Genomic DNA, 19,086 nt, shown 5'->3' with positions numbered 1-19,086 from the left:
AACATCGGATGCGCCTCCTCGCTAGGCGTCCTGCCTCGTCGTCGTCCCCCTCAGCGCCGCATCGGCTCTCAGTCGCTGCTACGCCTCGTCATGTCTAGGCTGCCTTGCTTGGTACACTCAGTTCCGCTCCTCTCGATCGCCGATGGCCTGGTCACGGTCTCCGTCCGACTGTCTGTCCTCCTACCTACACAGCACTTCTAGGCGATCTGGTACCTATGACGCGACACATACGTTCAGACGAATACAGAGCTCTGTCATTCGCTTCCCCGAATGGACGCACCGCCTTTCTTCACAACCGATGTCTGTCCAGCTGTCCAGCTCCTACGCGCCGCATCGCCTCGTACTCCCGGCGAGACTCGAACAGACAACACTCGCACATAGAACAGAAACTGGCATCCTCGACCTCCCGAAGATGGACGCACTGTTAAATTCCCTTCTTTCGCCCTCGAAACGTACACCAGGCGGTCGACATCCCGAAGAATCAAACGCAGCTTCGTCAGAATGGTCGCACCAGTTATGTAAGTGAGTTTATACCTCGAACTCCTCATGTATCAAGAGTCGCTGCTGAAAACGTGAGGTCGGGCGATGGACCGCCCATCTCTGAAGACTAGATACTACTACGGCGCCGCTTGGGGCTACAAACGGTGTGCGCCAGGAGAGTGATTCAATATCCCAAGGTGCGTGTTTGTCTTGCCAGATGAAGTTATCTGCTTCATCCCTTGCACAGTCCACTGCACGATAGATCGACTCTGCATATCCGTCCACTCACAATACCGCTTGAGACATGGGATATCCAGGACCTGGCCTCGCAAGGTGAGCTTCTACACTTAGTCTTGGCTCAACCTCTCCGCTTCTTACGCCGTGCTCCGCGATCGTTCACTCAACCTCATGCTCGTCTCGTATATGCGGAATACGCGATCTTGCTGTCAACTCGCACACGCGCTAAAGCTTCACTCGCAACATACACATATGCCTTGTACACATACCGCGCATCTCACTTACGAACGTGAGTGCCCGTGTCCTTTCCCGCGTGTCTCAGCTCACTTATGTGCTCGCGCAGGCAACACCACCGTCACGCGCAGGTCCTGTTCACAAGAATGTGCCGCCGTCCTCGACTAGGCTCCCACCTTTCACCTATTGTTACCGTGCTGAGTTTTGTCGGTCTTTCCAGATCGTCTCTACGATAATGAATACCTGCGTATCACGCCACGCAGAAGCCATTCCCGAACTACTCCGCCCGCCTAATTACGTCTGACGGCGCAAAGGAAAATCCGAGGCCCATCGAGAGGTGCGAGTCGCCACTGACAACACATATATGTGCTTACATGCTGCGATGTAGTGCACATTCGGAACATGCGCGGACGACTATTGCAGGGACATGTATCTTCGCTTTACGCTCGGAGGTGCCCCCGTCTTGAGCCACACTCAGGCTAGCGATTTCCGCCTGTGAGCTCTGCAGCTGTTGTTGTACGTCTTGAGGTCACCACGCCGCTGCAAGTCCCAGTCACCTCTTTGGTGTTGACCGGCTACCTGTCGTTTGCCAGCAGTCCCCCGGAGTTTGACGATGGCTCGGATGAGAGGCTGATGGACACGACCGGCGTGATTGGTGCGTCTCTTCTAGTCCAGTCGTCTGCGACGCCGGCAGTGATCTTCGCACAACTGAAGAGTGCTCGTACGCATTCATAAGCACCAGTAACTACTACTTCATTATCATCGCGTTACCACTCAGCCGGCATTTGCATAGGAGGTGGTGCATGGTGCAGGGGCCCCGACGAGTCCGGTCGGCGGCAACTGAGCGGCTTACCGGGTACTTCATCTGTCGAATCTCCGCAATTAAATGGCTTTGATCTGGACATGCAACGGCGCGAATAACACTGAGGGAGACACGTTAATAAGCTAATCCCTTCAAGACTATGCTTTGTACCAAGAATGTCGTCGTAATACGTGCCGTTTTAAATAACAACATTCGACCATGAATATCTGACCGTGGATTGTACAACATCGTGCCGCTGTCCTGCGCGATCATCAACGACGTCCGTCCGAGCCCTTCATGCCAGTGTCCGTCTCCCTCCGAATTCCCGCCTGAGCTTCGTTCTACTGTTTCGTTCCTACGGGTGCGTTTTCTTCGACATCCTCGCCTCAGCGATCGCTCGATGTGTCCTCTACGGGAACATGCAAATGGTCGGTTCGTAAGTGCGCCGTTGCGAGGTACGACATTGGGCCACTTACCACTGAGCATACTTAGACGTGGGAGCACAAGTAATAGTCTCCACACTGTCCATCCAATTGAACCGCAACTCCACTATTCCGCGATCCAACCACGGCGTAAAGAGAGTGATCATGTAGGCTTTGATAGTGGCTACCACGGCAAGATTGCCGTGTATGTCCCCGACATCGAAAACGACCCATACGCCCTTGTCGGCAGTGCGCAGCGGAAGCCCATTGAATATCTCGCGCGAGAGAATGGCGTGAAAGGCAGAGATGGACTCGGCAGGATCTAGTACCGCGGGTGTCCGTCCATGATCCTGGGGAAGCACCTCGAGGCAAGCTAGAGTGAACCGAATATACACGTGCTGCAGGTCCACGCTGACGATGTCTGATAGGACGGCGGTGAGAGCACTGTGTATCTTCTGTGGCGATGGGGCAACGTCCTGAAGGCGTATGTCTAACCTTTGCAGAGACGTATTCCCTGCGAGTGACGGAGTGACCTCGAGATCTACAAATGGAATCAGTTGACAGTCAGACACATGTGCATACTACACACGGAAAGCTGACCTAGGTCCGCCGAACATCTCCACATGAGACCGCTGAGCCGATGTCCGGATGTATGGAGCACACGGCTAGTACATGATACAAGTGTGGCAGATGGCCGGTCTGTAAGATGAATTTGAAATTCCTCCAGTTCGCTGCACGATTTCGGGGTAACAAGCAGCTGCAGAAGCTGCAGCGCGGATCGATCGGGGACCTCCGTAAGGGTAAACTTTGACCATGAGTGTATAGGTGTGTCCTCCGTGTGCGCAGGAATTGTCTCCTCAAATGTGATCATACTAGGGCTCGAGGCAAATTGATACCACGCTTCGAACGAGGCCAGGCGGCGAAAATGCGCTAGATAATGCCAAAGGGCTGAAAGCGAAGCAAAGAATCGCAGGTCAAGGGTGAGGCGGGTGACAGTGGATGAGTTTGCGGCTACCATATGCAGCAGAGCTTGGGCCGTTGGTCCTTGGTAGTCCGAGGACACGTCAGGATACTCTTGCCTGGGGTTGGAACCGTAGAGGTCAACAGACTCGAGCTTATGTGAACGGGCTCGGAGAGCAATGTAGTCGGGAACCAATCCTGGTCTGAGAGGGTGCTGTAACGTTACTTTGTAGAGCTCCAGCGACATAAGGTTGGGAAGGGCATTGATCACCCTGCGAAGATCCGGCAAACTGCGAAACCTGCAGTGGTACATCTGTAGGTTCAAGACACTGGTGTAAGAAGACAGGTGGATGAAGAAGCTATCGTGCGGCATCTTGGTTGACCAGTCAAGGTTAACAAGATGCACGGACCACAGCTCCGGTAGCATCGATCCAGGAATGAACATAGGCCAAACGTGCGCGAACGGCTTGCTGGCATTGTCGTAGATCCACAATGACTTGAATCGTTTGCGATATGGCGCATTACGACGGGAGATGAGTGTATGCGCATGGTCTTGCAGGGCCTCTCGGGTTCGACAGGTGATCTTCCACTCTGGCAGAGGCAGAAGTCGCCGTGCAGCATGATACCAAGCAGGGCAAATGCGCGTGCAGCTGACCGCTAGCTGGACCGGTTCGTCCCAGAGGAATTCGCAGATGCGCTCGAACAGCTCTTGCGGGAATCGCGGACCCGTATCGCTGAGAAAACACAAAACCATAAATCACATATCCGCCCAATCCTCCGGGAGGAGGGATCGTGACGCACGCACCATGAGTATATGGGTTGCCTGAAAGGAATATCAAACCAATTCCACTCGGGTTCTGCTTCCGCGTCCTTCTCCTCTTTCCCGGAGTCCTCGCCCGTCAGCTTGTCAGAGATGCTAGCCGGATCAGAAATCTGATCCTCTACGTGTTCGGTCTTGTGCACCGACTCGTTCATCGTAGCCGCTGTAATTAAATCAAACAGCGACTCCGTCAATACGATTACACCACATGATGAAGATGTTCATACCAAACGCAGTCCAAGTTCGACTCGGACTTCAGAGTATCGCTTATGGTGAAGTGGAAAGCGAACCGCTTGCGCGTCGGTCCCTATCCCAAGTATGCCTACGTTAGACTTGATCACACCCACATCGTGCCGCACATAGCTTACCTAGCCAGGCCGCAGTTCCCGGTCGCGCACTGAACTGAAAGCGACGATCGGTGCGTTGTGTAGATGGATGCGAGACGTGGATGAATGCGAGATGTGGGTAGTCGCTCCTCTATAGTGACGGTAGCGACTGAAAGATGCAACGGGTCAGATTAGCAAGCTTATCGAAAGGACAGCACCAAGACAGCCTTCAAAACGCGAGGCATGTCTTGGGACGAGGAGAATATGATGCGCGCCGCACGTGATGGGCGCGTTCGCCGACGAGGCGGTCGCCCAGCCGCGTCCTTCGGCGTCCTCCTCCTCGCCGTTCCTCTCAGCGCCGCATCGGTGCTCACTGACTGCTACGCCTCGTCACTGTCGTCAAGCTCAAGCGACTTCGTTCGGTACAGGAACCCTAACCTCTCCGTCCCGCTCCTCCCGATCGCCGATGGCCTGGGCTTGTGTGTGACTCCCGTCGGACTCAAGTACTATCATACTGCGTGGTTCCTCCCGTTCCTCCTACCCACACAGCACATCTAGATCCTCTGGTACTTTCATTGGATTCCCCGAATGGATGCACTGCCGGGTTTCCCTCTCCTGGGCCCGCATCGCACAGCTGGAAGGAGAGCAGATGCGTGCTTCGTCAGAGCGTGGAAGGGCTAGCACAGGTTAGGGCCCTCTTTAGTTGAGCCTCATTTTCTCAGAGATTGTCGCTCAGTTCTCAAGGTCGGGAGATGGACCTTCCCTCTCTGAAGACCGCATTCCTCCACGATGTCACAGGGGACCACGGTACGCGGTAGGAGAGTGATTCGTTGACCCAGGTGCGTGTGCACCATAACAGACAAGGTCCCCTAATGGTATCGCTTCCCGATGGCAGGTCGACGTCTGCCTCTTCGTTCTCTCCCACCGCACGACGCGCTCTGCGCGTGCAGTACGCGCCCCTCCGCTCCTTTGTGACGATCCGCCTATGGCCGCAGCCCGCCCCACCGGCAGAGGTCCGCCGTCCGACTTTTCAGTCAAGGCACCCTCCTCCGAGACACCGTATCTCTCACTGCAAACGGAGGCTAGACAATCCAGTCACTGTCTCGGATCCCCAGGTTGATCGCCCCCTTCCTTCACTACCATCCCATCTAGGTGGTCGTTGACAAACTGTAACCGGCCATGTTCTGTTGTCCTCGACCATTCCACCTCCCAGCGCATTCTATCAATGGTGGCTCTCGGGTGGCTCACTGCTTTTCCTAGACCCAGTACTGATCGCTCACATACTTATCAGATGATTCGGACACCAGAACATCTCATTCAAATAGTACAGCGTACTCTGGGACAGGCGACCGTGGCGTAAACGGGTGTGTGCTCGCTCACTCTGTAAGACCATTGTACATTGAAGCTAACAACCTCCAGTACACTGCATGCGCGTCAGGTTTCTGAAAAGATGGTGTGCGCGCGACTTAGTTGTACTGCGCGAGTCGCCGGACGCGCAGATGTTCCATCGCGAGGTGAGCTTTCCATCATCGCTCGGCGAGCCCATCGTGCCTCATACATCCTGTCGAAGTCTCCCGGCTCCTTCCATTGCCTTTTTACGATGGTGATTCGCCCCGCGTCCCGCCGAGCGGAGCAATCCCTGGTTTCGCTCTGCTGTGCATTATGCCCAGGTCGAGAGGAAGGCTAGCCCCTGTCTGAGCTCTGTCCGGAGGTCTTTCAAGCAGCGAAATATGCGCATACATGCACACCGTGGTGGGGCAAATCCTTCGGCGCGCGCTGGGTGTCGCTGTAGGGACATAGCAGTGTCCGATACAGGCGACGTCAAACGCTGATTCCTCCTCTCCCTAAGCTTCTGCATCAACGCGCGGCCCGACTCGGAGGGTTGTCAACGGGGTCGGCCCACTCTCGCACGGATCCGCTATTCTGTGCCTGAAGCTTGCACAGGAGGATGTCCGAGAGAAGTTCTGCCAGGTCTAATCTGTGATGCGGAAACGACCGTCCATACTGCGCACGGAGGAGCGGCATAGTACTTGAGAGATGGCCTGTCGCACTGCGCACAGGGGATGGTCGCCGACACGACTCGTTGGGATGGGCAGGCACGTGCACGACGGCACTTATTCCCAAGGACCTCTTGGGAATCCTGGGTGGGCGGCGGCTGGGCGGTGGGTCTGTTCGATCGGGCGGCAGACACCTATGACGTGCGGTCGCAGCTGGCATAGCGGGCAGCCCGCTGCCTCGTCTGCGACCGCACGTCATAGGCGTAAGCGCTCGCTGCGCCGTGTGGCCGTGTAGAGGATGCCCTGCAAACCTATGTCATAGAATGGCCGCTACCCATTACAGGCCCGCGACCCGACGCAAGGGTGGATGGTGGTCACTGGTCAGCGGACACGCACGAACGACACTCATGTAGCCTCTGGCGCGCACGCTATTGCACGCTTTACCACGACCTTCTCTATCGTCTTGCAGTGTGAGGCTAACTCTGGAGCATCCTGCAGGACCATTCAAGCTCAAGCCCATCACCTTTGCTCATCGCGCCTGCTCGGCGTCCTATACGGTAGACTTTTCAGATGGGTAGGGCCAATGCAGCTAGGTGAGTCATTCGCAACTTATCCTGTCGCGATTCTGTTGGTAGGATGACGTCGGCGATGCTAGTGCGTCGTGTGTCACGACTCACGCGTTCAGACAACGATGCAAAATCGGGTGGCGAGCAGGGACTACATATCTTCCTGTTGTCGTGTCCGACGAGGGGTGTCGCATAGACAAGGATTACGTAGCGAGCGTTCCCTCTGGCTGGGAGTTGCGAGCGCGCACAGCTGTGAGCAACTTTTGCGGATGACGCTGCTATCTCGTCAAGTATTCCGCTGACGCGTTCAAGTTTAGCACCTTTGGCGCATGTCGCTCGCCGCGTCGTCAACGAGCTGCATCACACGCATAGGTGCGGGTTGTCATAACGTTTGTATGTACGTGTGTAGTAGACCCAAAAGAATATGAATGCCACCTCATATCAGCAGTACTCAATCTAGCTGTAATGTCAGTGAAGGGTCCGCAACAGTCGAGCAGCAGTTGATACATAACAGTAACTCCAATTGTCGACTACGATAGTACACAACTCGAACTCTCCTCATTACATGTCAATCATCCAGTGTCAATTGCGCTTTATACATAGGACTTGAGATTACACAGCATCAATGACCCATAGATTCTACGAGCCAATCTCATGAACTGAACAGTGGTACATCATGAATGCCTTAGATGCCCCCTCCCTTTCCGGGACGCGTACGGACTCCAGCGCCCATGATTACTTGAGCGACTTGTCCTTAGATTATGTCTCGGACGCTTCGACACTTGGGACTCGCCCTGTTCACCATCTTCCGCAGGGCAAACTCGCTTAGCCGCCCTGCCAGTGCTCTGCGACGACGAAGCCACTGCTGCGCGCAGTTTGGCTGTTTGACTCCGAGTGCGTCCCAGTAATGTAGACGGCGTCGGCGGCGGACGCGGCATAGTGCGGGCTGCAGAACGGGTGGTAGCCGGTTCGTCGGCGCTGCAAATGGGCCGCTCGGGCAACGGTGGGGTCGACCTTCGGTCTTGAGTCTGGCGTGCTGGTAGATGGGCTTGCCAACGAGCAGATGTGGCGAGATTTGAGGCAGCGTCCCTCGAAGCATTGCCCCTTCGACGGCTATCAGGCAGTCTTTCATTCGAGCTGTTGTCTCCGTTATGTCCTGATGACGGTAATGTTTCGAAGGAAATATTGCCGTGGCGTCCTGCGGGAATCACAAACCTCGCTTGTTGCGAGCTTGGCTGTTGCTGGATCCGATTGCGGCCACGGATCAGCTCTTCAGGATGTTGATCGTCGTGCCCGTTCTGGTATTCAGCAGGGTCTTCCGAGTCGGGGACAGCCATTACAGAGCCAGTGTGGAGAGTGGAGGGAGATGGTCCAAGGCTCGAACTCTCGCTACTAGGTTCAATGTCAGAGCTATACTCTCTGGGCTGGTCTCGAGCTTCTAGCCCCTCTTGATCCTTGTCATGCTGTGGACGTTGGTATTCAAGAGCGGCATCACCTTCGGGCCAGCCTTCCATCGCCAAAGCGTCCCCGAAGATCCCTAGTACTTGGTCGTGAGTCATGGAGGCCTGTGGAAGGGTGCTCACGGAGCGATACTGAAGGCATAGCACACGAAGTTCTTCCAGGAGACGGTTGAGAGGCGGATTGTTTTCGACAGTGAGGACATCTTCGCTCTCCAACCAGAACATCTTGCTGCCGGCGGATGTGGCATCGGTGCTGTGGTCAAACAACTGGCGCCAGCCATGGATACCGTCACAATGTTGGTGCCGGGCGTGACGGAGAACCATCCACACCAGAAGCCAGTAGAAAGACTCAAGGTCATGACGAACGTCGTGGGTGACACGGCCCTTGACTACCTCGATGGCCATAAAGTGTAGGGTACCCTGAGTGAACAGTCAACGACGCGACTATGATCAGCGCGGTTCACTCACCGTGCGCTGCTTGCGATCATGCATCTTCCTCCTCTCGGCTGCAATGTCCGCGTTCAGAGGCTCCAGGGTCGGGTCTAGATGACCTTCATTCGTTCGTACGTACTGCTCCCAGCTCTCCTTCGTAGCACGCCAACCGCATCGTCGCAGAAAACGTCGCCAACTGAAAGCGCAATCGAAATCTTGTAGGAAACCACCAGACCCGTTCTTGCGCCTAACGATCATGACGTTGCCCTCACTGATATCCTGATGAATAATCCCAGCATAATAAGCACGTTGATGCCCTGCGATGAGAGTTCGTCAGCACCAAGTATTGAGTATGCAGTGCAAACGACGCATTGTACGGTACCTTCGATGGCATCACGAAGTGCGATCACAAGCTCTCGCGTGCTGTTGAATTGTCTCAGCGGTACCCCAACAGTCTCCAGAACCAAACGCATGTGACTACGCTCGTGGAACGGATGTTTGCGTCCAGCATGGTACAACCCACTCACAGTGCGGTGACCTAAGGGCGGTGTGCTGGCGTCGGAGTCAATCGACTCAGGCGAAAGGCTAGGTGTGAGCACGGATAGTGAGTCAGACGACGATGGATTGGCGGAGCCGCACGCGATGGAATCGCGCCTCGCAGAGTAGTGTTCAGCGTCGGAATCGGAGCTCAGCGAGGTGAGAGGGGACGTCAACGAGTCAGATACATGACAAGCAGCATCGCTAGCGATTGAATAAGCCGTCACAGCGTCTGAATCTTCTGCATCAGCCTCGTTGAAAGAAGACCGCCTCGTCTCGCCTTCCTCTGCAGGAGGACCATGTTCCTCGGCGACAGGTGAAGTGACATCGCCATCCGCGACATCAGTCGAGTCGCGGGCAACTTCAGCTTCAGCCTCCGAGGAGAGTGGGAAAGCGATGGGCTGGCGAGTCTCCCGTGCTTCCGGCGCGCCCAAGTCTTCGCCGTACTTGTACTCCACTACACCCATGAACTCCATGTTCGCATCGATCATCTCCTCGTAGAAGTCACTTTCCGGTGTTCGTGCTAGCTGCCGCCAATAGTCCTTGATGACCACACGCTTCCCGTTGCTCTTGTTTCCCGGACCAAGCTCCAACGCTTCCCATACCACCGTCCCACGCGTGAATAGTTGTGGACTCACGAACAGCAGCCTGTAGACGAGGTAGATGCAAGGAGACGTCTTGCAGTTGCCCTTCTTGTCGTTGACTGTGATGAAGCGACATGCTTGCCGATCTTCATTCGTGAACTCGTACGTGGGATCCAGATTGAACACCCAGTTCTGCGCCTTCTGTTGCTCCTTCTTGTTCGCGAGACGGATCGTTGGGTCGCCGCCGGCGACTCTGCAGGCCGTGTTGTGTGGATGAACGAGCCGCCAGAGAAACTCGTAGAGGATGGCTGGCCCCTCGCCGCGTGCGTATTGGAACGCCTGCGAGACGATTACGCCAGCACGGTCGAAGCGGTAGATGCGTGTCTTGGATCCGTAAATCCCGACGAGGAGGACGAACAACCTTCCTTGCGCAAGCATGAGATTGAGTGCGCTTTTCGCGAGCTGGACCAGCGTACTGTTGCGCTTCTCGGTGATATTGAGCATCGGATCGTCGTCATCGGCACCCTTGACTTCAATGACGAATGCGATGTTGCGCCATCTCAACGCTGTGGTATCGCTGGGGATGGTCGGAACGGTAGCGACGACATCCGGTTTCGTTGAGAGGTGTTCTGCGCGTAGGGCTTCGAAAGGGAGTGGCAGAGATTTGTGTCCGTTGTTGAAGAAGGTCGGTCGTTTCTCGGCAGGAAAACTCTCTACGAGCTTGTCGAAGCCCTTCCGCTGCGACACCAGACAGTCAACATGTGTAGTAAGGCGTTAAAAGGCTGACGTACGACGAGTTCATACATGTCTGGCTCAGTGACATCCTTCGGAATGCGAAAATAGCCGCCTCTCCGCTTAGGAAGCGGGGGCACTGGCTTTGAGCTAGGCACGAACTCTTGTAAAAAGGCGTCTAGTGGGTCTTCTATCTCGACGATCTTCTTGACTATCTCGGTTTTCCAGCGGTCTTCGTCAACGGTACTCTTTCGCCGATTGGCGTACGCAACCAACGGCTGCGCATCAGACTTTGGAATACATAGACTGTCTTTGTCGGTCAAGTTGATGCCGGAGATAGCGTCATCCGAACACGGAATAGGCAGCAGGCGATCAAGGCAAGAGGAGCAAGAGAGAGAGTGGGAGTTCCGCGGACCAGCGCGATGCGTGAGACTGGGCATGTTCACAGCGAACGCAGATGGCCCGAACCAATGTGACGGCAGACCAGTCGACAGGAACTTGAGGCTGGGCGAGTCAGTCGCGAGTCTCGCGACCTGTTCAGTGTTTGGGTCAGAACACAAGGCTATGAGACACAGTTCGTAAGACAGTTCCGAAGCAGAATGCTGCTACGTTGCGCAAGGTTGGATAGTAGAGCGCTGTCCGTTTGTGGCTCAGGCGGGAAGGGGCTGAGTCGGATGTGGACTGTGGAACTGGCAAGTGGCAGTAGTCACGACAGTAGAGCCACAGGCGCGTCCGGCACGTGTGATGTTTAGCCGCCTGTGGCCCAGCGGCGAGCGCCTCAGAGACCTCAGACATTCTTCGATCTCGCTGGGTAAGTACACGCAAGAGGCCATCAGGCGAGTACTAGGCAGCACCGATGCCTCGCAGGCGGCATTCAGCATTGCCGAGGAAAATGTTCCCTCGAACGACACGCCGGGCGGCGATTCCATGCCTACGCCACCAAAAAAGCTCGACCTACTCCTACTAAGTCTCAGAAGCACTCGTGCTCGTCTCGCAGTGCCTCAGCACCCTTGCCCTCGCGTCGAACGAGCAGGGTACATCCTCCGATGGATTCGGAAAGGTGAAGGCGATTCTCGCAGCCACGCATTCAGCGAGCGGCGAAGGCCTGGTCGAGAGCCTAGCCGGTGCGTGCGCCAGCCTCACCTCTGTTCATCACATCTGACGGCACCCACAGAGACTCTGCGTCTCTTGGACACATTCCTGCCTCGCATCACCTTCGGAGTGGTCGTCGAACGCCCGCCGCTGCCGGACACGCGTCCGCCACCCTGCAGACACGACGCAGCATCCGCAGAAGGGCGCAGAGGGCTTCAGTTACGTGAAAGGCGATCTAGTGTGGTTGCTCGGTATCATCGCGCTGGACGACTAGGGTGTCCAGGACAGGGTCCGCGAGTGTGGAGGTATCCCCGTGGTGATGAACCTGCGACAACCGGAATCCTTGTGAGTAGCTTGGGTTGTCAGTGTGGTGAGCGGATACTAAGCTGAGGATATGCAGACATGAAGAAACATGCCATACTGGCCTTGCGCAATCTCCTACATGACAACAAGACCAATCAGGACGTGGTGAGGGAGATTCAACCTGTCGCGAAGTGGGACGAGTGGGGGCGTGCTGCAGAGCCTGTCATAGGTATGTACCAAGTCAAACATGGTCGTATACATACAAACAGCGTAGGGCGTGACGGTGTAGCGATAGCATCGGCACTGTATGATGATCAATCCTCTTCCTCCTCTCCATCTCAATCACTCTCTTCTTCGATCCGCCCGCCGTGCGTCTGAGAACCGCTCCGTCCTCGTCTTCCTCCTCGCTCTCAACGTCCATGCTAGCCTCCTTGTCAGCGTCAGCGCCGGTGGGGCCACCATCCCGCCTGCATCTGCGCTATTCCTCCTCAATCTGCTTCTCCATCCGTCCCAGGTTATCCTCCTCCGCTGGCTCCCGCTCTTCCCGGTGGCGCTTGATGCGCTTCTTAGAGACATCAGCATCGTCTGAACCATACGCGTCTACATCCTCGTCTGAATCAGCGAACAGGACAGTCAACACTGTATGGACATGGTCGCACATAATCAAACCGTACTCACAGTTTCGTCACTCAGTCATCGCCGCCGCCCGCTCTCACGAGCCTCGCATGCGGCGAGCCTCCCTCCCGTCTTCTCTGGCATTCATGCGTGGACGCAGGCTGGCGGAAGGGTGCCACCTTCGACGTGGTGCCACCTGTCGCGACTCGAGCGTACAGCTGGTTGAGTCGAAGGGGTCGATGTTGGCTGAAGTATCGAGGAGGGTAAACCGGGATGGGCGACGTACTGAAGGTAGGACACGATGACTTCACCTGAGGAAACAATGCTCATAGTCGGCGCGTACCCTGTTCATAGAAAGTAGTAGTATCGAGCGCTGTTGCCATCAGTTAGTCGTTAAACTCGTGGTGGGGCACATAGACGTACCGTGTCATACTGCGGGACACAGTACTGACATACTAGTATTCACAATCGTGGTGTTCAGGCACATCACGGTCATGTCTGGCCTAGGCGTGCGAGGCAAATGTGTGTCCCAGACAGACCGGACTCGGACCCGTGTACGCACGGCATGTCGCGATCCGCAGAGCTCTCATCGTCGAGGTTCACGCAATGTCGACCGAGGAGTGGTAGCGCGGCAGCGACAACTCGGAGTAGAAGCCGCCGAGAGTAACGATGTCCAGGTAGTTGTGGAGGTCCGAGTGATCTTGAGCAGTGGTCCGGTCATCGTGCATCTAGTGCTCGAGCAGCAACTGGTCGGAATACTGTATGCTCAGCCGAGACCTACGTCAGCAAGACTCAGCATGGCCCCTGCATAGACCGAACTGGCGCTACTCAGTAACTGAGACTCACCTGCGCCTGCTCTCTCCGAGTGAATCCTTCCGGGGGTACTAGTGGAGGGCGACGTCCTCACCCATCTCGCCGTGAAGTGCGCGAGGCTGAGCGTACGCTTCCACAAACCGAACAACTAGACGCTGGGTCGTTGGCAGCGCCGGACGCGTTTCCCGTAAGTAGCTCGGCCACTCAGTACTCAGTACTCAGCGCCCACTAGCAAGACACTTCAGAACGGTGACGACGCGTACTAAGAGAACGACGCAGCACACGATGTTACCCCCGGACCGGCCGCATCCGACGTTTAGTTAGGAAGGGCAGACCATACAGTCCGTGAAGCGCAGCGCAAGTGACGAAGATGAACACAATGGAAATCTACTCTACGATCCGTTACACCCAAGATTATCCTCTATGGACCCTGTCGATCCAGACAACTAGTACTGACCGCGCGCAAACCGTATACCTACACTGATCATCAGGGCTTCTTTCCCGACTTCTTCGGTGGCTTCCTGCCTCGAGGTTGGCTCAACGTCCTCGGTCGCTTCGACGACTGTGCATCCAGGTCTTCTTCGATATCCCCGAGGTCTTCCCTCTCACGACTCCGCTTCCCAATGCTACTGTTTCTTGAACCAGCATCCCGCTGCTGCGATGCCTGCGTGCGGGACCGAGTCGACCTACGCTCAGGAACCGGCGCACGATCCGCTGCGTCGGACGTATTCGACCCCGTCAGATCACGACGGCTCGACGAGCGAAGGTTGTAGCGTTGGCCCGGTCTCGCACCAACTCCGTCAACGTTGCTGGCGGCGGGCCATGTCTCGGCGACGTTACGACTTGACCCTGCGGTCTTAGTGGCCTGGCGCTTCGCCTTCGGCGGCGGCTGTTCAGTACGACTGTTCGTACGAGCCTTACGAGTTCGACTCTCGTTCCGCTTCTGCTCCGGTATCTTGGATGTGCTGGCCTCTGGCTGCGGCTCGTCCGTGATTAGCAGTGCGAGTCCAGGTGGCGCGTCCGGAGCGTTCGGACGTTCCGAGTCGTCGAGGTATGTGACCATGTTTTCATCGCTTGCCTCGGCGTGAACGTCATCAGCTGAGTCGCACGAGTCGTCGTCGGTCATCGCGCCGTCCCCCTCGCCATCAAGCTCCCGGTCAGCTGCGATCTGCTCCTGGGGAACTGTGTGAACGGGGAATCGCAGTTCGGTAGCGACAGTGTGATCCAGTGTACCCTTCGTCACCGGTTTGCCTATCGACTCCACCATGCTACCGGGGTACTGTCGGTTCAATGGGGAGACCCACGGAACGGACGCGTCGTCGAGAGGCCAGTCTTTGGCCAATGCGTTGTTGAAGACATCGAGGACCTCTTGATGTGTGACACGCCGGATCGGTGCACGTTTATCAGGAAAGTTGCTGTCGAAAAGTGCGCGTAGATCTTCCAGCAGAGTCGAAAGTGGCTCGTTATCGGGTACGTCAAGGGGTGCCCGGAGGCTCAATAACCAGGTCATCTTGTGGCTGGCGCATTGCTCCAGGTCATGTGAGCAGAATAGACTGGCAAAAGCCGCGTTCTTTTTGGCGTGCCCGTGTTTGGTGTGTCGTAGAACAATGAACACGAGAAGCCAGTAGAAGGACTCTAGATCGTGCCGTGCTTCATGGGTAATCTTTCCCAACAAAACCTGGACCGCCATGAAGAGCACCGTTCCCTGACATATCTGTGAGAGAATGTATCGGACCTGAGTGTAATTCACTCACCGTACGCTCTTTGCTGTTATTCGCGGGGTCAACGTCGTTAGCCTGAGGTGGCTCGTGTCCGTGCTCGACACAGTACTTCTCCCACGTCGCCAGATCGACTGATGCGTAATTACGCTTCTCCAAGAACCGTCTCCAGCTGAAGCTGAAGTCGAGGTCTTGGATGAAGCCAGCGAATGCTTCACCAAGGCGAGCGATCATTACGTTTCCCTCGCTGATGTCCCGATGTATTACACCGTCTTCGTATGCTTGTCGGTGCCCTGGAAGAACGACTATCAGCTCACGGGAGGCCAGTATGTTTAACTCCACTAGAACGTACCTTCTACGGCGTCGCGCAGAGCCGTGACAACCTCCCTCGTGCACTCGAAGTCCGTCAGCGGCGTGCCAATCGTCTTCAAGACCATGCGTGTCTGACTCCGTTCGTTCAATCGCACCTTCGCGGGGCAATTGTGCACCCCAGAGATCGTCCGGTAGCCGGTCTTCGTGTCTTCAGGGAGCGGAGCACCGGCTACCCTCGCCTTCTCGGTGAGTTCCCACTGCTCCTCGTCCCGCTGGCCAAAGTCCTCGCCGAACATGAAACGCACGACACCAAACGTGTGTTGAGCGTCACCCAGCGCCCGAGCCTCCGCCAAGAGCTTCTGTCGCGCCTCATCCGAGCCACCAGTAGCATCACCAGATTTAGACGCTGCTGCGCCACGAGTATTCGACGCTGCATTGACGACGCACTTGCCTCGCTTGCCGGCCCTGCGTCCTTTCTTCCCCTTCTTCCCATCGGCGTCCTGAGCCTCATCGTCCTTCCTCGCCCTGCCTTCCTTCTCCTGTTCCTCCTTGAACTTCTCCAGGTTCGCCAGCTGCAGCATCTCGTAGAAGCCAATCTCGTCCAGACGACAGAGCTGGCGCCAGGTCTCCTTTAGAACGCATCGTTCGCCTTTGCTTCGGTTATTCTTGTCGATGATGAACGCTTCCCAGATCAGCGTTGCGCGCGAGAACAGCCCCGGGTTCACGAACAGCAGCTTGTACGCGAGGTATGTCGTCCGCTCCCCCTTCTCGTTCAGCATCGTGATACGCCGCACCGCCTTCCGCGTCTCAGCGCTGTGCTTCCAGTCAGGATCGTGCTTGCGCGCCAGGTTGACCACGCGTTTCCGATCCGCACTCGTCCCCAGCTTCATCGTCGGATCCTCGCCGACGATAGCGCAGCCCTGCGTCCTTGGGTGGAACAGCCGCCAGAGGAACTCGTGCAGAATCTCCGGATGATCGCGGTACGCAAACGGGGCCGAGCAGATCGCTCCCGCGCGGTCGAAGCGGAAGATGCGAGCCACGTCTCCGTATATGCCTACGACGAACGCGTACAGCCTGCCCTGAGAGAGCATGATGTTCCGCGCGCTCTTCGCGAGCTGCACCAGCGTCTCCCAATGGGTTGGTGTTGATCTATACATCGGGTCTTTCTTCTCTATGTTCTTCAGTTCAAAAACGACCGCCATGTTCCTCCAGCGTTCCTCCGGCGTGATGACAGACCGCGCCGGTACCGTCGCGATTACGTCCGGCTTCGTCGGGTGCTCTTCATCCTGGTAGCATTCGAACGGGAACTTCATTATCTTGTGATCGTAGTTGGAGAACTTTGGACGCTTGGCGCGGGGGAATTCCTTCACCATCTGCGTCAGCGCAGCAACCTACGAGCTGGTCAGTGATGGCGTTCACAGTAGAAGTGTGCTTTGACTGACCAGTGGATTGTACATGGCTATCTCGAAGTTGCCTACTGGAATCGCCTGCAGCATGTTGCCCATCTCGGGGCACGTAGGCACAGGCTCGTCTGACGGCACCATCTTGGCGAGGTACTCGCCGAGGTCCTTGACGGGATACTCCTTGATCCTGTCCTGGATTTCAATCTGCCATCCAGCCAGATTGTCCTTGTTGCCTTGCTTAGCGTCGGCGGCGTCGCCGGGATATCGCGTGTGGCGAGGCTGAGGGGGAGTGACTTTGTCAGACATGGGTACGTCGTCTTGGAGGTGCTCGGAAATGTCGATGTCGATGTCGCGATCAGCGCGTTGACGAAGGTCGAGATGGTGAGCGGGAGAGAGGCGAGAGGACGAGGGGGGCATATTTACGTTCCCACGAGGCATGTTCGATTCGGAGTTGTTGGCCAATTACCAGAAATGGACGCAGTCTACGGGTGCCCAACACGTCAGTATTACTGGACTACGGTACCGCTTTCGGCCTGACTTACGGCTAGTTTGGCCCGAAACCTGGCGCAAGTTACACTGAAGTATCTGATTGTGTGATATCTCGCTCGAGATTATCCGGGGGACAAGCAGTGGCTGTCCGTCGCGTCGTCGGAGTAAGCAGGAGAAGATGAACAGAGCGTTGGAGGCGCTGGTGCGCCACAGGTGTGGCTAGCCACGTGTTTGATGGCGCTGCCTTCCCAGGCAATGATTCGCACGCGCCACGCCCATTGTCGGCCCGATTTGGCATGTCCGTTGTTCAGGCCTTGTATTTTGGTTGCGAGATCAGAGTCAGAAGAAACTATGAGCACATGGTGCCAAGCTTGTGCGGTTTGATTGACGCAGATAAGAGAGCACTGAGCCACGCCAGACACGCGATACTGACTCGACCTCGGAGTACATATGCCATCAGTTCGGTTGTACTATTTCACCCAGCAATTGCGATGTCGACGAGCTAAAGAATGGACCGCGCCCGAGTGTGTAGCACCTGCGTGCCTCAACGCTATGGCACCATCGCGAAGCGCCTGGCGCGGAGATCTGCGCGACGAGAATTCACTGAAGGGGAGCACCGGTACCGTCATCATGTAAGCCGTCTCAGTGCAGCTATTGATGTGACGGTCATTGCGTACTACGTCGTGCGCGTGCTGCAGGGGGACCCAGCGTTACCGTTCCCGCTGGACCACCCTTGTACTACAGTAAAACCGTAACGAGCCATCTTGGGCAAGGCACCGTGACGCGATCGTGCAATCGGAGACGCGGAAGAGTTACTAATACACGATATCCTTCGACGTAACGCAGCTTTGAGAAGACGAGACGCGAACGACCTTATAGTGACATTTGTACTATATTTGTTGCGTAGATGACAAGTAAGGGGTGGGCAGACCACTGAAGCGCAGCGCAACTATATAGAAGAAACACGCGATTCTCTACGACTAAGATCTGTTATATTACCGAGAACTCTCATACGGACCAGCCTCGCACGTCGACCGTAAGCCTATGCCAATCAATGGGGCTTCCTTCCCGACTTCTGTGATATCTTCCTGCCTCGAGGTTGGCTCAATCGTGACGTTCTCTGACGCTTGCTAGATGGCTGAGATCCCAGGCTTTCCTCACCGCCGTCGTCCAGGTCTTCTTGAGCACGGCCGCGCTTGCCCAAGCTATCATCTCTCGAACCAGCGTCTTGCTGCAGCGGCATCTGCGTGCGAGACCGCGTCATCCTCCCCTCAAGAGCTGGAACAGACTGGGCCGCATCGGATATGCTGGGCCCAGCCAGGTTACGACTACCTGACGAACGAAGGTTGTAGCGGCGGCCCGACCTTGCGTTATCGGGCTCGACAACGCTTGCTGGCCATGTTTCGGCGACGGGGCGGCTGGGAGCTGCCCTCCTGGTCGTCGGACGCTTCGTTTCTGGAGGTAACTCGGCACGACGAGCAGCGCTCTTGCCTGGTTTGCGACTCTGTTTCCGGGTCTTCTTGCGTGCGGGAGGTTCAGAGGGACCCGCTTGCGGTTCCGATATCGGTGGGAGGGGAAGGGGTCGTTGACCTTGCCAGAATGATGCTTCTTCGTTCTCTGGTTCGTCGATTTCTGCGCCGATGACTGTCGAGCGTTTCTGGACTTCAACCTTCCGAGTCAGTCGGCTAGGGCCGGCTATAGGCGGATTTCTCGCATCCGCGCCTGCGTGCTCGTCACCCGACTGGACATGGC

The 19,086-nt window shown here is 56.3% G+C and overlaps 8 protein-coding genes across 8 annotated transcripts; 5 read left to right on the top strand and 3 right to left on the bottom strand.

Moving 5' to 3' along the window:
• Positions 1-20: 20 nt before the first annotated feature.
• On the top strand, positions 21-835 carry C8Q71DRAFT_285278 (uncharacterized protein). The gene is made up of 3 exons (XM_047917533.1): positions 21-518; positions 578-677; positions 728-835. The coding sequence occupies exons 1-2, from the start codon at positions 143-145 to the stop codon at positions 661-663; spliced, it is 462 nt and encodes a 153-aa protein (XP_047774890.1). The 5' UTR covers positions 21-142; the 3' UTR covers positions 664-677; positions 728-835.
• A 1,390-nt stretch (positions 836-2,225) lies between these two features.
• C8Q71DRAFT_910484 (uncharacterized protein) lies at positions 2,226-4,110 on the bottom strand (the record flags this gene model as incomplete). The annotated part of the gene is made up of 3 exons (XM_047929093.1): positions 2,226-2,716; positions 2,776-3,869; positions 3,941-4,110. The coding sequence occupies 3 exons, from the start codon at positions 4,108-4,110 to the stop codon at positions 2,226-2,228; spliced, it is 1,755 nt and encodes a 584-aa protein (XP_047774889.1).
• Positions 4,111-4,405: 295 nt separating this feature from the next.
• On the top strand, positions 4,406-5,390 carry C8Q71DRAFT_285302 (uncharacterized protein). The gene is made up of 4 exons (XM_047917534.1): positions 4,406-4,784; positions 4,840-4,967; positions 5,026-5,120; positions 5,177-5,390. Exons 1-3 carry the CDS (start codon positions 4,525-4,527, stop codon positions 5,097-5,099), a joined length of 462 nt encoding a protein of 153 aa, XP_047774888.1. The 5' UTR covers positions 4,406-4,524; the 3' UTR covers positions 5,100-5,120; positions 5,177-5,390.
• A 1,958-nt stretch (positions 5,391-7,348) lies between these two features.
• C8Q71DRAFT_850611 (uncharacterized protein) lies at positions 7,349-11,262 on the bottom strand. The gene is made up of 6 exons (XM_047926732.1): positions 10,649-11,262; positions 9,949-10,595; positions 9,264-9,780; positions 9,119-9,191; positions 8,773-9,053; positions 7,349-8,724 (listed from the first exon to the last, which is right to left on the bottom strand). The coding sequence occupies exons 1-6, from the start codon at positions 11,027-11,029 to the stop codon at positions 7,519-7,521; spliced, it is 3,105 nt and encodes a 1,034-aa protein (XP_047774887.1). The 5' UTR covers positions 11,030-11,262; the 3' UTR covers positions 7,349-7,518.
• A 116-nt stretch (positions 11,263-11,378) lies between these two features.
• C8Q71DRAFT_780328 (uncharacterized protein) lies at positions 11,379-12,340 on the top strand. Its single transcript, XM_047924843.1, has 4 exons — positions 11,379-11,713; positions 11,764-12,026; positions 12,082-12,213; positions 12,274-12,340. Exons 1-2 carry the CDS (start codon positions 11,517-11,519, stop codon positions 11,906-11,908), a joined length of 342 nt encoding a protein of 113 aa, XP_047774886.1. The 5' UTR covers positions 11,379-11,516; the 3' UTR covers positions 11,909-12,026; positions 12,082-12,213; positions 12,274-12,340.
• C8Q71DRAFT_861468 (uncharacterized protein) lies at positions 12,084-12,573 on the top strand (the record flags this gene model as incomplete). The annotated part of the gene is made up of 3 exons (XM_047927909.1): positions 12,084-12,213; positions 12,280-12,352; positions 12,411-12,573. 3 exons carry the CDS (start codon positions 12,084-12,086, stop codon positions 12,571-12,573), a joined length of 366 nt encoding a protein of 121 aa, XP_047774885.1.
• Positions 12,341-13,673, top strand: C8Q71DRAFT_285129 (uncharacterized protein). Its single transcript, XM_047917531.1, has 3 exons — positions 12,341-12,625; positions 12,678-12,890; positions 12,954-13,673. Exons 2-3 carry the CDS (start codon positions 12,710-12,712, stop codon positions 13,409-13,411), a joined length of 639 nt encoding a protein of 212 aa, XP_047774884.1. The 5' UTR covers positions 12,341-12,625; positions 12,678-12,709; the 3' UTR covers positions 13,412-13,673.
• Position 13,674: 1 nt separating this feature from the next.
• On the bottom strand, positions 13,675-17,518 carry C8Q71DRAFT_285114 (uncharacterized protein). The gene is made up of 5 exons (XM_047917530.1): positions 17,388-17,518; positions 16,885-17,327; positions 15,483-16,833; positions 15,167-15,423; positions 13,675-15,117 (listed from the first exon to the last, which is right to left on the bottom strand). Exons 2-5 carry the CDS (start codon positions 17,281-17,283, stop codon positions 13,900-13,902), a joined length of 3,225 nt encoding a protein of 1,074 aa, XP_047774883.1. The 5' UTR covers positions 17,284-17,327; positions 17,388-17,518; the 3' UTR covers positions 13,675-13,899.
• Positions 17,519-19,086: the final 1,568 nt, after the last annotated feature.

This window comes from Rhodofomes roseus (assembly GCF_022264815.1).
Source record: "Rhodofomes roseus strain CIRM-BRFM 1785 chromosome Unknown C8Q71scaffold_24, whole genome shotgun sequence".
Classification (NCBI taxonomy): Eukaryota; Fungi; Basidiomycota; class Agaricomycetes; order Polyporales; family Fomitopsidaceae; genus Rhodofomes; species Rhodofomes roseus.
The sequence above is the reverse complement of the archived record's forward strand: the minus strand, read 5'-3'. Positions and strand labels throughout refer to the sequence as shown.

Excerpts from the sequence above, each read along its gene's own strand:
- C8Q71DRAFT_285278 (XM_047917533.1), top strand. The coding sequence starts at position 143 with ATGGCCTGGTCACGGTCTCCGTCCGACTGTCTGTCCTCCTACCTACAC. Across the intron at positions 519-577 it reads AGAATGGTCGCACCAGTTAT|GTCGGGCGATGGACCGCCCA; the intron begins GTAAGTGAGTTT and ends TGAAAACGTGAG.
- C8Q71DRAFT_285302 (XM_047917534.1), top strand. The coding sequence starts at position 4,525 with ATGTCTTGGGACGAGGAGAATATGATGCGCGCCGCACGTGATGGGCGC. Across the intron at positions 4,785-4,839 it reads GTGACTCCCGTCGGACTCAA|ATCCTCTGGTACTTTCATTG; the intron begins GTACTATCATAC and ends CAGCACATCTAG. Across the intron at positions 4,968-5,025 it reads GCGTGGAAGGGCTAGCACAG|GTCGGGAGATGGACCTTCCC; the intron begins GTTAGGGCCCTC and ends TCAGTTCTCAAG.
- C8Q71DRAFT_850611 (XM_047926732.1), bottom strand. The coding sequence starts at position 11,029 with ATGCCCAGTCTCACGCATCGCGCTGGTCCGCGGAACTCCCACTCTCTC. Across the intron at positions 10,596-10,648 it reads CAGACATGTATGAACTCGTC|CGGAAGGGCTTCGACAAGCT; the intron begins GTACGTCAGCCT and ends CTGGTGTCGCAG. Across the intron at positions 9,192-9,263 it reads CGCCCTTAGGTCACCGCACT|ACTGTTGGGGTACCGCTGAG; the intron begins GTGAGTGGGTTG and ends TTGGTTCTGGAG.
- C8Q71DRAFT_780328 (XM_047924843.1), top strand. The coding sequence starts at position 11,517 with ATGCCTACGCCACCAAAAAAGCTCGACCTACTCCTACTAAGTCTCAGA. Across the intron at positions 11,714-11,763 it reads CCTGGTCGAGAGCCTAGCCG|AGACTCTGCGTCTCTTGGAC; the intron begins GTGCGTGCGCCA and ends CGGCACCCACAG.
- C8Q71DRAFT_285129 (XM_047917531.1), top strand. The coding sequence starts at position 12,710 with ATGCGGCGAGCCTCCCTCCCGTCTTCTCTGGCATTCATGCGTGGACGC. Across the intron at positions 12,891-12,953 it reads GGATGGGCGACGTACTGAAG|AAAGTAGTAGTATCGAGCGC; the intron begins GTAGGACACGAT and ends CCCTGTTCATAG.
- C8Q71DRAFT_285114 (XM_047917530.1), bottom strand. The coding sequence starts at position 17,283 with ATGCCTCGTGGGAACGTAAATATGCCCCCCTCGTCCTCTCGCCTCTCT. Across the intron at positions 16,834-16,884 it reads TAGCCATGTACAATCCACTG|GTTGCTGCGCTGACGCAGAT; the intron begins GTCAGTCAAAGC and ends ACCAGCTCGTAG. Across the intron at positions 15,424-15,482 it reads TCTGCGCGACGCCGTAGAAG|GGCACCGACAAGCATACGAA; the intron begins GTACGTTCTAGT and ends TCGTTCTTCCAG.